The sequence below is a fragment of the Melanotaenia boesemani genome, chromosome 6, assembly GCF_017639745.1.
Source record: "Melanotaenia boesemani isolate fMelBoe1 chromosome 6, fMelBoe1.pri, whole genome shotgun sequence".
Classification (NCBI taxonomy): domain Eukaryota; kingdom Metazoa; phylum Chordata; class Actinopteri; order Atheriniformes; family Melanotaeniidae; genus Melanotaenia; species Melanotaenia boesemani.
Window position 1 is genome coordinate 23842748 of NC_055687.1, and position 14188 is coordinate 23856935.

The 14188-nt window shown below is 38.4% G+C and overlaps 2 protein-coding genes across 6 annotated transcripts in view; one reads left to right on the top strand and one right to left on the bottom strand.

The window, feature by feature from the left end:
- Nucleotides 1–14096, bottom strand: part of LOC121641602 (carboxypeptidase Q-like) — a 29385-nt gene extending 15289 nt beyond the window's left edge. Inside the window, exons 1-10 of one of the 2 annotated variants that reach the window (XM_041987837.1) lie at nt 14058–14096; nt 13357–13498; nt 12708–12929; nt 12472–12588; nt 12181–12388; nt 11847–12054; nt 8636–8747; nt 6528–6619; nt 5928–6023; nt 5478–5583 (exon numbers count right to left, since the gene is read on the bottom strand). In XM_041987837.1, the coding sequence (XP_041843771.1) occupies nt 5478–5583; nt 5928–6023; nt 6528–6619; nt 8636–8747; nt 11847–12054; nt 12181–12388; nt 12472–12588; nt 12708–12929; nt 13357–13498 (1303 nt within the window). In that variant the 5' untranslated portion in view covers nt 14058–14096. Of the gene's footprint in view, nt 1–5477; nt 5584–5927; nt 6024–6527; nt 6620–8635; nt 8748–11846; nt 12055–12180; nt 12389–12471; nt 12589–12707; nt 12930–13356; nt 13499–13843 lie in introns of both variants that reach the window. The other variant, XM_041987836.1, reaches the window with a different exon arrangement.
- LOC121641605 lies at nt 1402–7777 on the top strand. Of its 4 annotated transcripts, none has more exons than XM_041987839.1 (6): nt 1402–1867; nt 2748–2927; nt 3011–3252; nt 3398–3518; nt 3634–4056; nt 5454–7777. In XM_041987839.1, exons 1-5 carry the CDS (start codon nt 1504–1506, stop codon nt 3855–3857), a joined length of 1131 nt encoding a protein of 376 aa, XP_041843773.1. In that variant the 5' UTR covers nt 1402–1503; the 3' UTR covers nt 3858–4056; nt 5454–7777. The 4 variants fall into 4 exon arrangements, with proteins under 4 accessions (XP_041843773.1, XP_041843774.1, XP_041843775.1 ...); XM_041987840.1 differs by having other exon boundaries at nt 6476–7777; XM_041987841.1 differs by having other exon boundaries at nt 3655–4056.
- Nucleotides 14097–14188: the final 92 nt, after the last annotated feature.

The window sequence follows — 14188 nt, forward strand, 5'->3', positions numbered from 1 at the left end:
CCAGAATTCAGCTGATGGGAACATCAGTGGAAATTGTCCATTCCATATTTTTCATTTCTGTCAGACCATATTAGGGTTTCTCTCAGGTCTGTCAATGAGAAAAATTACTCCAATCAGCTGTTCCGCATTCATCTGTTCAGCATTGTAAATGAACAAGTTTACACATTAATTACATTATTTTTTCTTGTTAATGAAGCTTAAATGCTTTAGAAAAGCATAAAACAATCCAGACTATGTTAATTATGTAAATTGTGGGGGGTAGTTTATACCCATTAAAGCACATAGAGATACATTTGGATCATAAAACAGTGCTAAAAGATTTTACCCAAAAGTAGTTTTATTCCTTACCAAATAATGTTCCAGATTATGCAGTATAGGGAGACATGGCACAAGGCTCTTTATCACAGCTGGTTTTCATATTGACTTGGTGTCCTATTATACATTTCATTTTTAATCTTGTGGTAAAGCACGTTCTGTTAAATTGATTATGTGCTTTTATTTATGTATTTTGGACTTTTTCGATTCCAGTAATTTTTTGATTTATTGCAGACATCTGCAGTGTGGCCTCAGTCGATCAAGAAATCTCAAGGACTTGCTGGGGAAAAACCTTCGATGACCATATCTTACAATGAATATTTTACTGATTACAATGTTCATGTCAATGTAAAGAAACAGTGAAGTGAATGGTGTTTCATTTGTGTTTCCTAAATTTAATCCAGAAACTGGCTTCACCAACTCAGATTTAAGAAATTAATTAATAAATCTAACACCCCACATTTCTGAACTGATGTGGTATAAGATTACCACTGGTTTATACCTGTGCTTTGTAGATATTTAAATCATTATGTTAAAAAAGTGGCACAGTAAGCTCTTTCGACGTTTACCCAATTGTTATGGATGACCAATTTATTTGGTAAACGTCAACATTCAACATAGTGTTATCACATGCGCGTTCCCGTGAGGAGGAGGGGGGAGGAGGGGGGTTTAATTGCTGCAGGGTTGCGTTTTACACACAACACCTACAGTGAAAACATCAGCGGTGGTTCATATTGCGAGTTTAACTTATTAGGGCGAAACAATGCCCAGTTCACATAATGATAAATAACAGACAATCCTATTAACCCGAGATTGTAATCAAATTAGTTCTTAATGCATTAATACACAGATCTAGGTTTGTCCTGCTCACCTCCCTCTCCTGATTATAATCAATCACAGCTACATGACTTCAGAACACTGTAAAGTCTTTGTGTTAATCTGAATGAAATAATACTTTAATAAAATTGCCATAGTTTGAAATAATACCACTAGATAATGCGGTTGGGAGTCGATTCTCTCGCATGTATACGTTCAATTCGACCAACGTCTGCGCACGCTGCACAGATCCCGCCCCACGCTTTGACCCGGAAGATAGAGAAGCAAACAGCTACTGTTTATTTTGACTATCAACCCCCAGAACTGGGACAGCCAAACTGTAAAAAGAAGAAGGGGAGGGAAAAAAAGACCATGGCGAATTCAAAACCCCTTCATTTTTGGAGTGACGAAGAGACTGAATTTATGCTGTATCAGCTGAGAGACTTGAATATTTGGAAATACATGGATGGTAGGAAAACAAGGAATGGCCGCCTGTTTAAAAAAGTGGCAGAACAAATGGAGGACGCTGGATTTAAAAGGTCACCCGAACAAGTCCGTGTTCGTTGGAAGCATCTGAAGCAGGCTTACTACAACGCCAAAAAGAACAACCAAACAAGTGGTTACAATCCAGTTTCTTGCACATATTCTGAAATACTGGAGGAGCTGCTGGGAAGCCAGCCATTGTACCAGTCCACAGAGCATGGTGTGGACATTGAGTTAATTCCTTCTGTCTCTGGTGAGTTGAATTATCTATAAGCTAAATGAATGGTGTACCAAACATGCACCGTTTAAGAGTGGTTGATTGATGTCACATAAAAAAAGCATACGTGATAATGCCGCTTATTAACGTATTTCGTAGATAATTATTTTTAGTTGTAAAGTAGTAGTTTTACTTGGGAGTACTTGCTGGTACTACGTGTCGCAGTGTAAACTGGACCGTGTTGCAACAAGGCTGTTCCCCAGTTGAGAAAAAACAAAAGTGACAAAGCAAATAACTAAAACAAAAGTGATGCGGTTTAAATAGAAGGAATAAACCGTCAAACTGAAGTCTTATTTATATAAAACGGCGAAATTCACGATTTTATTTATTTATTTATTTATTTAATGCTGTGATCTGAACAGCAGTCAGCTGGACTCACCTGTCACGAACCCTTTGACTATTTCACACAACTCCACTTGAGATAAACTGTTCAGCTTAAAATGTAAACGTGTTGTTAGATAAATTTACATTATGGTAATTTTTAACATAATTTACCTTCATATTAATATAATGGTTCATGTTGATGCTAAAGTTAAGTTCAATCTGTGAAGGTTAGTTTAGGTTATAGTCCAACTCCAGCTGCAGTCTTATTGAGGTGAGAGTTAGTTGTGACTACTTAAAACTGTTTTCATGCACTGACACACTCAGCACTAGCAGGGATTGACAGAGAGGTGTGGGCCAACACCTTTAGTAGAGCAAAAACGCTCTTGGAGGAAGAGTGAGTTGTAAACAGCTTCTGCAGCAGCCTAATAAATTACATAAAACACAATTGGAGTATTTCAGTGGTTTTATGACAAATTTCCACAACAGTGTTCTTAACATGAAAGTATGCTGTGATTTTTCTTGCTTTCTCTAGACAGTGTCCTGGAAGTGGGGGATCTGGAGGGGGCAGTACAGGCAGAGTCACCAGAGACAGTACAGGAGTTTGATGGGAACTCATCCGAATCATCAGAGAAAATTTACACTCCACAAATGAAGAAGAATAGTGCTCCTCTGTTGGAGAGGGCGACCAGCACTCCTCCCTTGGATTTACCTGGTGAGTTCTTCAGTATCCTACCTCCAACATAGATATGTGCACTCAAGTTAATCATATCACATTACAGTACATATTTTTTCTAGCCCTTTCTGGTGAGACAGCAAAGACACCATCAGAGAGGAAGAGGCGTCGTAAATCCGATGTTGAACTGCTCATCCATAGGATGCAGCAGATGCAGAAGACCTGGATGGAACAGATTCAGCGAAGCCATGAGAGGGAAGAGCGTTTGGTGAGCAGCATTCTGCAAAGCAATGAAACTGTGGTGTCTGCACTGATGGAAGGCATCCGCAGCCTGCGTTCCCCAATGCCACCAAATTCCCCACAGGTAGCACACCCTGGCTCTCACACAGTCTGTTGATCAGCCATAAAGGAAGTGCCGTAAAATAAAAAGCTTTACCACATCCTTCTGTTTTTTTTTAATTGTATTTGTGTTGATGGATGTATTGTATGTTACTCTTTCCTGCTTTTAGGCAACTGAGGATAACGGAAACACATCTCATATTTCACCCGTGGTACGACATTTGACCTCACAGACGGACTCTGAAGCAAATACATTAGTCAACAAACAGCAGAATAATGTCACCAGCACAGGTTTGTAGTCATGGAGTTCATATATAAAATGAGTAGGAATTGTTTTTACTGGTCTTAGTACCATAACACAGTTGGAGCTGACTTGTATTCCTGCTTGCTGAAATCATACTGACAGGTTTGCTTTGTTATTTTGAAGCTACTCAGACAAAAGTGGCCAGCAGTGAATGTGGTGTTTCCACCCTCACCTTCCCTCTGGACAGTCCACAACTGTTCCTTTACCCAACAACAGTAGTAAAGCAGCCATCAAAGAGACCTCGACTTAGCCTTAAAGAGGAGGAAGGAGGCTCCACAGAATGCAGCTCCTCTAAGGTGGTTCTGGAACCAGAAGATTCAGCATGACCGTCCACTGCTTTGAGGAGTTTCTGCTTGTCTGGAAATCTTTATACAATTAGTGGTTGACATGTTAGAAATGGAACCACCAGCTGCGCTGAAGACTTTGGTTATTGTGGTATGAAAGTGCCAAAGTTCAACCTCCCTGAACAACTATAACCCTGTTCAAGACTGAAATCCTACTTCCTCCTGATTTCCTTTTAACAAGGTAACAAGCTCTCAGCGGCTCCACTGCAACAATTCAGTTTTTGATCATATAGATATTATATTTGTCCTTTATTTCAGTTATTTTATATAAAAATTAGAAACATGGTGTCTTCTGGATACAGCACAAAGTGTCTGACAGAAGATGTCTGAAGCATTTAATCTTTTTCAAAACCACAAAGTTAGAAAAACACTGTTGGGTATTAAATACTGGTTAAATAAAGGTTAGTTAGTTCTCCAGTGGAAGCAGAAAAGTAAAAGGCCATCAGTGAGTATGTTGCTAGTTTTTTTTCTTCGATAAACCAGCACTTTTAAAATAAGCTGCAGTTGAACTGGTGTCTTTAAAGAAACTGCATATTCAGAGGAAGTTGAGCAAAAATTAGTCAAACTGAATAGAAACACACACAGAGGCTCATATGAAATACAAAGCTGTACAGTCTTTAGTTGATTTGAGTTAGGGCTGGCCGATATGGCCTAAAAATAAAATCTCTGATTTTTTTTTATAACCAAATCCGATTTTAATCGATTTTTTATATATAGATGAATGCCAGCAAAAATAAAGCATATAATATCATAGCTTTTCCACCATATGAACGACTTCATATCTTACATAGAAATATGCAACACAACTGCATGCGTGATCTCTTTCCATCTGGATCCTTATCATACAGGATCCACTGCAGAAATAATTCCCCTGATGAAGGTTGTCTCTTAACTTGAGTTTGTGGGTTAAAGTTGACTTCTGCATTTTGTAGAGAGCGGCATTTCTCACTGTAGTTATAAGCACAGCTAAATCCCCGGCATGAGTAAAGGGTCACTTCACTGAAAATCTGTCAGACAAACACTGTTCTGGTGTGGAGGGAGGGCTAAGTCTGCTGCTAACTAACTATGGACAAAAAAAATCCAGATTTTCATAAAAATAAATCTCCAGAAATGGAAAATTCAATTTTATCGATTAATCGCCCAGCCCTAATTTGAGTTTATTTTAGAGATTCTAGCACTGCCACTATAGTAGAGTCTCCCCCAAAAAGGAACATTTGGTCACACAAAGATCAAATGTGTGGTTTGAAGAAACAGTTCACATTTGACCTTCATTAACTTTGTATTCATAACTTTTTGTAGGTTCCTGTCAGAAATTCTACTTAAAAGGGCATTTCTGCTCCCACTTCCCTAAAATGCACTACTTTCTGTGCAAAGTCTAAATGTAATGATATGATTCTGTATTCTTAGCACTTTCAAGAGATGAAGTTACAAAAAAGCTGAAGCACTAAAATAAGGATGGACTGTTAACAAAGTTGATGTTTTTTTTTTTGCCTTTAACAGAAGTGATCAAAATGAATAAACACAACTTCAGGAGTTATTATAAAGCCGCTGAACAACAATGTCTTCTTAATGTCCTAGTTGTAACCTGACATATTAACTGACCTGGTATTCCTGCCTGCATCCATGGTGAGATGTCTGTCCCTTCACTGTTGGTTTCCAGTTTGGTGGTGTTAATGGGAGCCAGAAGTTTGACTACCTCTTGCATCACCTGTTGATATGGAGTTACAGACACAGTTAAATGCTGTATTATTTACTGAATGTAGTTACAATTCCAAGATACGTTATCCATTCTTGAACTAGAATGCCATTGTATGGCAGATTCCAAACATCCCATGTCCAGGTAAAACATTGCAATGCTACATCATCATAAAATATACAACAGTAAAGCTTTGGTTTTTCTCTAATGTGGTGGCTCGTTGCAGAGATTCTCTCCTTAAAAAAATGTAACTTTCACTTGGATTAATTTTTGTCACCTTGCAGAATAATCGGTGTCTTTTAATGTTGTAAAAATATTTATCATTTATAGTTTCACAGTTTGGCCTTTAAACTCACCTTTCGTGCCGCATCGCTGCCAGTGAACTGCAGAGCGACAGGGGTGAATGTCCCCATGTCAGACTCCATAACGAGGTCAAAGTTGGACATGTTCACCTGATTAGAAAGAGAGAGGACAGTCAGAACAGGGTTAGAACAAATAAAAAGGTAAAAGATCAAGTGAAGACACTCAAGTGCTCACTAGGGGTCGCTAAAACAGCTGCCTTAGCTAACTGAGGCCATTTTAATTCTATTTATACATCACAACTAATAACTGGATCAACCCACAAGGTACGTTGGTGGAAGCATACTTTTTTATGCACAAGAAAGCACCAACACTGTACCTCTGGTTTTGGAAATGTAGTTTATTATGGGTCAGAGCCTGGTCGGCAGCCAAACCTCTAAAGAAGGAAACTGTAGACTGGATTGTTGCATATATCCTTTGCACAGAGAAAAATCTGGGAGCTAGCCAAGGCCTCTCCAGTTTGTTGAAAGCAGATTTCTACACTCCTACACCATCCTTTCACAATGCCCTGACCTTATTAACAGTCAGTATATTTGCTTTACAGGTTTCACAGTGGGTGTTCTAGTAACTGCCACAGTAACATGCTGCTGTAGTACCTTATGAAGATTAAAGTACTGCTGTGCCCCGACTCCACCCTGCTCCTCAGCTGTCCACAGCACTGTTCGCAAAGTTCTCCTTGGTCGCAAACCTACAAGCAGGTGAAGTCGCAAATGAACATGGCAGCAATACAAATGAAGAGCATAAAAACAAAATTAAAGCCCAATAATACTTCTGAAGCTCTTCAGATTTTGTAATAACAAAAATTATCCCACGTTTTAAAAGTATTTCATCTGAACTGTCTGACTTCTTATTCAGCTACATTCTGTTATTCCCAGGAATATTGTACTCTATATTTGGAAAAGTTTCCAAATGATCCGTATCCCTGTTCATCTAAAACCAGATGTATGACTGTTTGGACATAGAAGACAGCAAGTGATTAAGAAATCAGGCTGTAGAAATAATTTGTGTTTTCCTGTAAACAAGTTGAAAATAGTAGATGAAACTCCTTATTAATGTTGACATGAGCACCACATGTTTCCAAAATGGTAGGGAACAAGAGGAAAGCAGCATGGCATTGCTCCAGAACATTTCTGACATATTTGTACATTGTTGAACCCACTAATGTTCTGGAAATATTACTTGTGAGCTGGCTGGAAAGTATTTGCAAGACGTCTAGAGCAAATGTTATGGGCATCTCCTGAACATCTCAAGGACATTTCTGGACTCCAGTGGGCCTTTGAAAATGGCTTGAGTGTCCAATTTGAGCTCAAATGTTCCTAGTTTAGGTTTCCAAGTCAGTCAATATTGAATGTGAGATCATTTTCATAAGCTGTTGGTTGGTGACAATAAAACAGCAGCAGCATATTATTAGTAATTGGCTAATTCTAAAGAAGAAGAGCATGTAGAGCATTGACCATTGTTCTGGGGACTGGGAGAGTTTTCTTCTTTCCCAGAGCCAAATATTACCAGAGGAGAAGTATAGATGATGGCTCCAAGGTTGAAACAACTGCATTCATTAAAAAAGCTCAGTAATATTGTTCAGCTTTGCAGCTGAATATTTGCACTGTTTGAGTCCCTTTTCAAATTACATGACAATTCTTATGAAAGATCAAACCACAGAAGTTTTTGTGGATAGGTTTCTGTTGATCCCAGGGATATATTCATATTCACGTTTCCAAGGAGACAGATCCCTGTTCAGCATCATTGTTGCAGGGATGGATGTTTAATAATTTTTGTTACCAGTAATCCTCTCAGCTCAGTGATGCACATTAAAACTGGCTTTTCTTTTTTTTTTTTTTTTTTTTTTTTTTTTTTTTTTTAAACAAATGCCCAAAACCTACTCCGCTTACTATGATAAATAACAGAGATATCAAATCTTCACAATAAAAGAACAGTTATGAAAAATATGAAAAAATTCAGCTGATTGTATATTATATTTAAAAAGTAAGTCAGTCAAATGCAAACCTTTAAGAAATGTTAAAGAAACTTCTGAAGTATGTTGGACACATTTCTCTTAGCTGAAGTTAATAACTGAATCTGTAAGATGTTTTTTTGTATTGTTGTGTTTTTTACTTGGTCTCCATTCATTTTTAGAATTGTTAGATCTGTTGTATGTTTATTATGTGTTTGTATTTTTTATTATTGTGAAGCATTTTGTGACAATTGCTTTTAAAGCACTACAGAAATAAAATTTACATGTCAGCATTATATGTATAGTTGGATCTAATAGATTAACAATAATACTTTAAGAGCCCAATATCTACTGCTTATTACATTGATCCCTTAACAGTTGTGTCATATCTGTTTATGTTCATTTCTCTTTTTGAGATAGACTGAACTCAGCTCTATCACTGTGTTATAATGGAGTTCGTGTAAACATGCCATTTAGCATCACACGCAACTGTAAAAAAACACTAACTGTGATGTATGGGAAGGATTTTAGTTTAAATAAAGCATTTTCCTTCTTAAAGCAACTCCAGAGATTAATCCAGCCTGGTGCACAACACTTATTGTAAAACCAAACAATCAAGCCAGAGTAGTCAGTAAGAGGTCATTCTTTATCAGCTAGAAGTTGTTAGATGAAAAGTGTGTGTCATTTCTACAGTATATACACGTGTAACAGCTCTATTTTACAATGCATCGTGTATATCTGTTTATGCAGTACCTAAGTCTTTGATAAGCGACAGGGCTTCCCAGGAAATCATTGCTCCACCCCCATCATCCATGGCACCCTGGCCCACATCCCAGCTGTCCAAATGACCGCTCAGTAAGACGATCTAGGGGATTAAATAGATAAAGAAAAACTGTAAACATAGACAAATGCAGAGAGAGAGTGGATAAGGGAGAGAGTGGTGGAATTGTTCTTTTTTAGATGTAAAATTAGGGAAACTTAACCATTTTGGATAACGCTATCTGACCCATGTCCTGTCTAGATTTCATCAAATCACACCCACACACTTAGCAGATTATTTTTTAAAGAAAAAAAGCTTTTTTCTCAGCAAGAAAAAGGAGATTCCTGAAAGCAAATAAAGAGGAAAGCACACGGTTCTCTTTTGGCCTTTTCCAGGAATTTAGAGGGGAGGGATTCATGTCCGTGGGATGACCCTGACCCCACGCTTCAGGTTAAAAAACATTTTCTGATCTGAACAAACTCTGTCTGGACAACAACCCAGAGGTCAAACATTCTTTTGAAGTGAAAGTCTGCTTATGTAACAGAAATACTAAAATAAAGTTTTAGACATTCTAGTGGATTGGCCTCAGGGTGGACAACACCACTGTCTTAGTTGGTCCACCATTTAAACTGCATTAACTTTTTTGAAGCCCAATTTTAGTTCCTCTAAAGCTGTTATTAGGGGGAAATTGCAGTTTGTCTTAAATACTTACTAAACAGCATTCCCATCAGCATTATCTGAGCCTAGTGTTTAGTTAAAAGCTGGTGTTTTAGTTAAGTGAATGAAAACAGAAGACCTCTATTTTATGTGGTTAGAGGAGAAAATGCCCAGGATGGCAGCTAGAAACTCAGGCTAGTGTAAGTATTCACAAATATTACCATTTATATCCTGATGTTAGAAAACAAAAGCTAAGAATATAAGAACATTTCAGATATGTGATTCTACAACAGAGACACAATCATTCGAAAGCATGCTACTTCAAATTCTGTGAATCACTTTAACTGCTCACAACATCAGAACTATCTCCATCTGTTTCCTGCGTCATGCACCAAATATGCAGTCCAGTTTGCTACACATTTTAAGTCATCTCATAAACACACAGATGTAGTAATTGAGGCTACCGGCACTGTTTAAACATTATTGTTTTGTGTTTTAAACTCCAATAAGATCTGGATCACTGTTCTATGGTACTGTAAGTCATAGACAAGTCACACTCAGGGCATTAATCTTCCTCCTTTTTACTTTTACCCGTTATATTCAGCCCATCGGCGGTCCTAACAATTGCTCATTCTGAAGCTGGATTGTAAAACTGAGCCACGAAATCAGCTGTAGTGATTGGTTAATGGTTTAGTAGCTTGCAGGTGTGATGATAGCAAAACACTATTGTCATTAAACTCAGTAAGTACTAATAATCACTGTCTACAGAATATACTTGAGGCCAATGACAGTCATAAAGTCTACACCTCACATGATTTATGATTTGACTACATAAGGAGCCCAGATGCTCTTTTATAAGTTATTAAAGTGATTTGATGTATCCTGAATTCTTTAAGTAACATATTGCAAATTGATGCTGCACATTGTCCCCATCTTTCTGGGAAAGCTTGGCTTAAGCTACAGACTCCTCCTGAAGGGCCCAGTCTGCTCTGCTTAGTCAAAAATGATGGCATGCTGGGCAACCTTTTAATGTTTGTTTGAGAAGCATTAAATAAATCACTGGGCAAGCATTAGGCAAATGTGTTTTAAGGTAATAAAAACAAGTGAGGGAAGAAAATCATGGACTACAATTTATTCAGACTGTTTATAGCTGCATCTTCTGTGGGACTCCCTTTGTTGTAGACTTTTTACATGCAGAAGAAAGTTGTATAAAACACCGAAGGAGAATGAAAACGCAGAAAGTGTATGTCCTCTTTTATAATTTCATTTCAAAGAGGGATGGAAAGATCAGAGTTTAAGTGGGTGGAAAAAACTCAAGCAACTCAGCAGTCTCGGGGAACTCTAAAGGGCAAGTTAAAATTTGGAAATGACTCACTAAACCTCAAATGTAGACTTTTCTATGTGCAAATGCACACACACACACACACACACACACACACACTCTTCAGCCAAAAACTGCTGCTACTGCAAACAGGGCTCAAAGCCTGAGTGCCAGATATGATGTCAGCCACAGCATTACAACATGTGTTTCAGCTCCCATTTCTACAATGATGGACCAAGCGTTGGTTCCCAGATCAGACTAATGACATGTTACATCAGCGATAGTTTGCTGCTTCAAGTTTACTGTTTATATTTTAGGACGGCTAAGAAGAACAGAGGTTACTTGAATTCCAAATCCAAGGAATTTCTTAGACATAAAGCATATAATCACACTGTAGTACTGGGTGTGATATTTTAACAATGATGGCTGATAGTTCTGTGTATCTTACGGAGGAAGTTCTTACTTCAAACATCGTCTACCTTTATCTGCTGAGAAAACACATCCTGACAGATATCATGTGGTACCCAGAAGCCTCTGTTTGTAATGTAGTTTTCAAACTTCCATCAAAACAATAGAAACATCCATGCAGCAGGCAACCACCAGCTAAAATAACTATTAGAAGTCAAAAACCTTCCTAACCTAAGTTTTCATAGGAAAAAATGTTGAGCATTCAGAGATAAACTGCACTCTACAAGTTATTTAATGATGCCTTTAACTGTGTGCATATCTGTGTAGCCACACAAAGCATCATGTACCTGTGGACACATACATTTGGAGATCTGCAGCAGCATCTAATCCATTTATCAGTCTGCAAGACATGTTTTGATCCTTATCCACATCTAATAGTCCAAGTTTGGGACTTGAAAAAGGAGTGAAGTATAAAAAAACATGACACATGACAATAATGAAGCCAAACAGCTGTAGGAATATCTGCTGTCAGCGCAACTAAAATACACAACTTTTTCTTTGTCTCTTCCTTATTTAAGTAAAGACAGAAAGAACTGAGTTAGAAGGAAACATGACAGTCTTTAAGCCTAAAGTACATTTTAAGAGGACATCAACTCGCCATTCAGTTCAAGTGAAAAATACAGCCAAATAGACTAACCCTGGCACCAAACTAGAAAATGAGCTGATAAGATAGCATGCAGTGTGCTGGTAATATACAGACAAACAGACATACAGGTATATGTGACAAGTGAGTGAGTGAGTAAGGGAGTGAGTGCTACCTGGTCTGGGTACTGCCAGCCTTTAATCTCAGCTACTGTGTTAAAAGAGTCGACATCAGGCAGAGTCTTGGCTCCCATTGTGAGTCTAACCACAATCTTTTGCCCCCTCTGGGCCATCCGCCACATCAGCTCAGCATCCTCCACAGTGATACAGGCTGTAGGGATGCGTTCAACTCCATCTTGGTAGTCCTGCCAACCTGTGTGGGGACTACACAAGAGAAATGCAAAGATGGCTTGTATATGTGTGACTAAACTGACAGAGACATCTGGAATGAAGTGCAAGTCCCACGGGCATTAAAACAGCACTAAATAGTGAAATATTGTAGATACAGACCTGTTAATAGAGAACTGAGTGACTGATCGAATGAGTGTGGCCACAGCTCCCACTCTGGCTGCCTCTGAGGCACCAAAAGCACGGTAAGCCACCGTCTCTCCATAGCTGACAAATGGCTGATTAAAAACCACAATTCTTCCTGTGGCCTCACTGGCTCTACGCTTCAGCTCCTCAAAAGACTGAACCACCAACACCTCTGCCTTGATACCTGAAGAGATAAGAATCAGGCAGTGAGGAGTAAAAGGAAATTTGATGACAGATTTGAATAGCTGTACAAAGCACAGTCTTTACCCTCAGGTGGTGTTCCTATGCTGCTACCCAGTCCCAGTATAGCCAGGTTCTTGGCCCTGGGTGCAATCATCTCTGCACTCTCTTTTCCTCTAACCCAGTGTGGGATTTTCACTGGTTCTGAAGAGAAAACCACATGATGGCATCAAAACCAAAAAGCTGTTGCACTAAAGATCAGTTTACTGGTGAAAGAGCTTGTCCTCATTGCATCATTCACTGCAAACCTCATACACACTCACCCAAATCCACATCCAAGCCATCCTGTGTCATGGCATTGTGCATGTATTTAATAGCCATGTCCAAGTTTTGGGACCCGCTCACACGATTCCCTATGGTGTCGGTAAAGTCAGCCAGCCGCCTGTATGACCGGTTTTGGGCAGGACCAAACACAGCTAGCTCAATTATCTGTTTGGCAACATCGGTATATCCAGCAACCTCTGTTGCTATGTCTGAAGCTGGGACTGGAAAGAAAGTTATGTATTAACCCAAAGTCTTTTTACTCAAGAATCTTTACATAAAATTTTGTTGCAGAACATAAACAAGAAGTTAATGTAGTGTTTGGATGAAATGAGAAAATAAATATATTTATTTCAAAGGAGAGAAACAACAAACTTGAATGTCTTTATTTCCTTTTTCATTATATTATAGAATTCCAGTACGAATGTGTCAACACACACAGATGTTTATGTTGGGCCCCCTATCAATACTGTACAGACTGTGGGGCACCGTGCCACTTCACTGCAGGTGCTTGTATGTCCTCAAAAGCATTTGAGTGACATGTTTTAGGGAACCTATGTTGGAACCTACAAAGAAAATCCACCAGCAATCCTGGTTTGCATACATCACCTTTTCCCACTACATATCTGATAGTAGAAAAGTTTGGGTTACCTCTCCTCACAGTTTCATTTGATATGGACCTGGTAACCGTTGCTGAACTAGTGTGTCGGGCAGAGTGAGGATGACTGTCACACACACTTGACAGGATAAGAAGGAGAGATAGGAGGAAGATGGGTCTTCCCTCCCAAGCCATCTGAAGACACAGATATCAGAGTGGTTACTGATTTCTTATTACCTGGGCAAGTCAGATCTAAAGGGAAGCTGATCCCACACTTGTATAACGTCTATTGACAAAACAGGATGTACTGCAGTATTACTGTACAACTGCTCTTCACAGCACAGAGAAAACAGTGTGACATTTGATCTAATGTTCAACTTGATGATTTTAATTTTACTTTCAGTTTTGACAAAAGTAGATGAACTTGAGCTCAATATCCATTTTATAAACAACATCATTACTTGAGTTATAATGAAGAATGTCCTGCTGGGATTCGTCTTTAATAAAAAATATATAAATAAAATAAAAATAAACACTGACTTGATGTTTCAATGCAGCCAAACTGAGGATGGAGAGAAACGTTAAGACGAGTCAAAGTTCCTGACAGCAACCGTGAGAGTAAAAGTTTCTGTTAGCAGCAACGAGCGAAGGAAAAAAAACGTAAACTCTTTCCACCAATAACTGTCTTTGTTTTCTATAACGTTTTAAGTCTTTAGAATGCCGGTAAATGTATCCTAATACATCCACAAAGTACCTGAATTTAACCGCTTCCGTAGTTTTCAAGACAAACGTGAACTTCCGGTTTCAATGCTTTCATAATAAAAGCGTAAAATATGAATTTATTTATTTATTTTATTTTTAAACTCATTTCCTTAATAAAATATT

Bases quoted from the DNA above. Each gene is read 5' to 3' on its own strand.
- LOC121641605 (XM_041987839.1), top strand. From the start codon at position 1,504: ATGGCGAATTCAAAACCCCTTCATTTTTGGAGTGACGAAGAGACTGAA. The intron at 1,868-2,747 runs GTGAGTTGAATT...TGCTTTCTCTAG, and splicing joins GTTAATTCCTTCTGTCTCTG to ACAGTGTCCTGGAAGTGGGG. The intron at 3,519-3,633 runs GTTTGTAGTCAT...TCATACTGACAG, and splicing joins GAATAATGTCACCAGCACAG to GTTTGCTTTGTTATTTTGAA.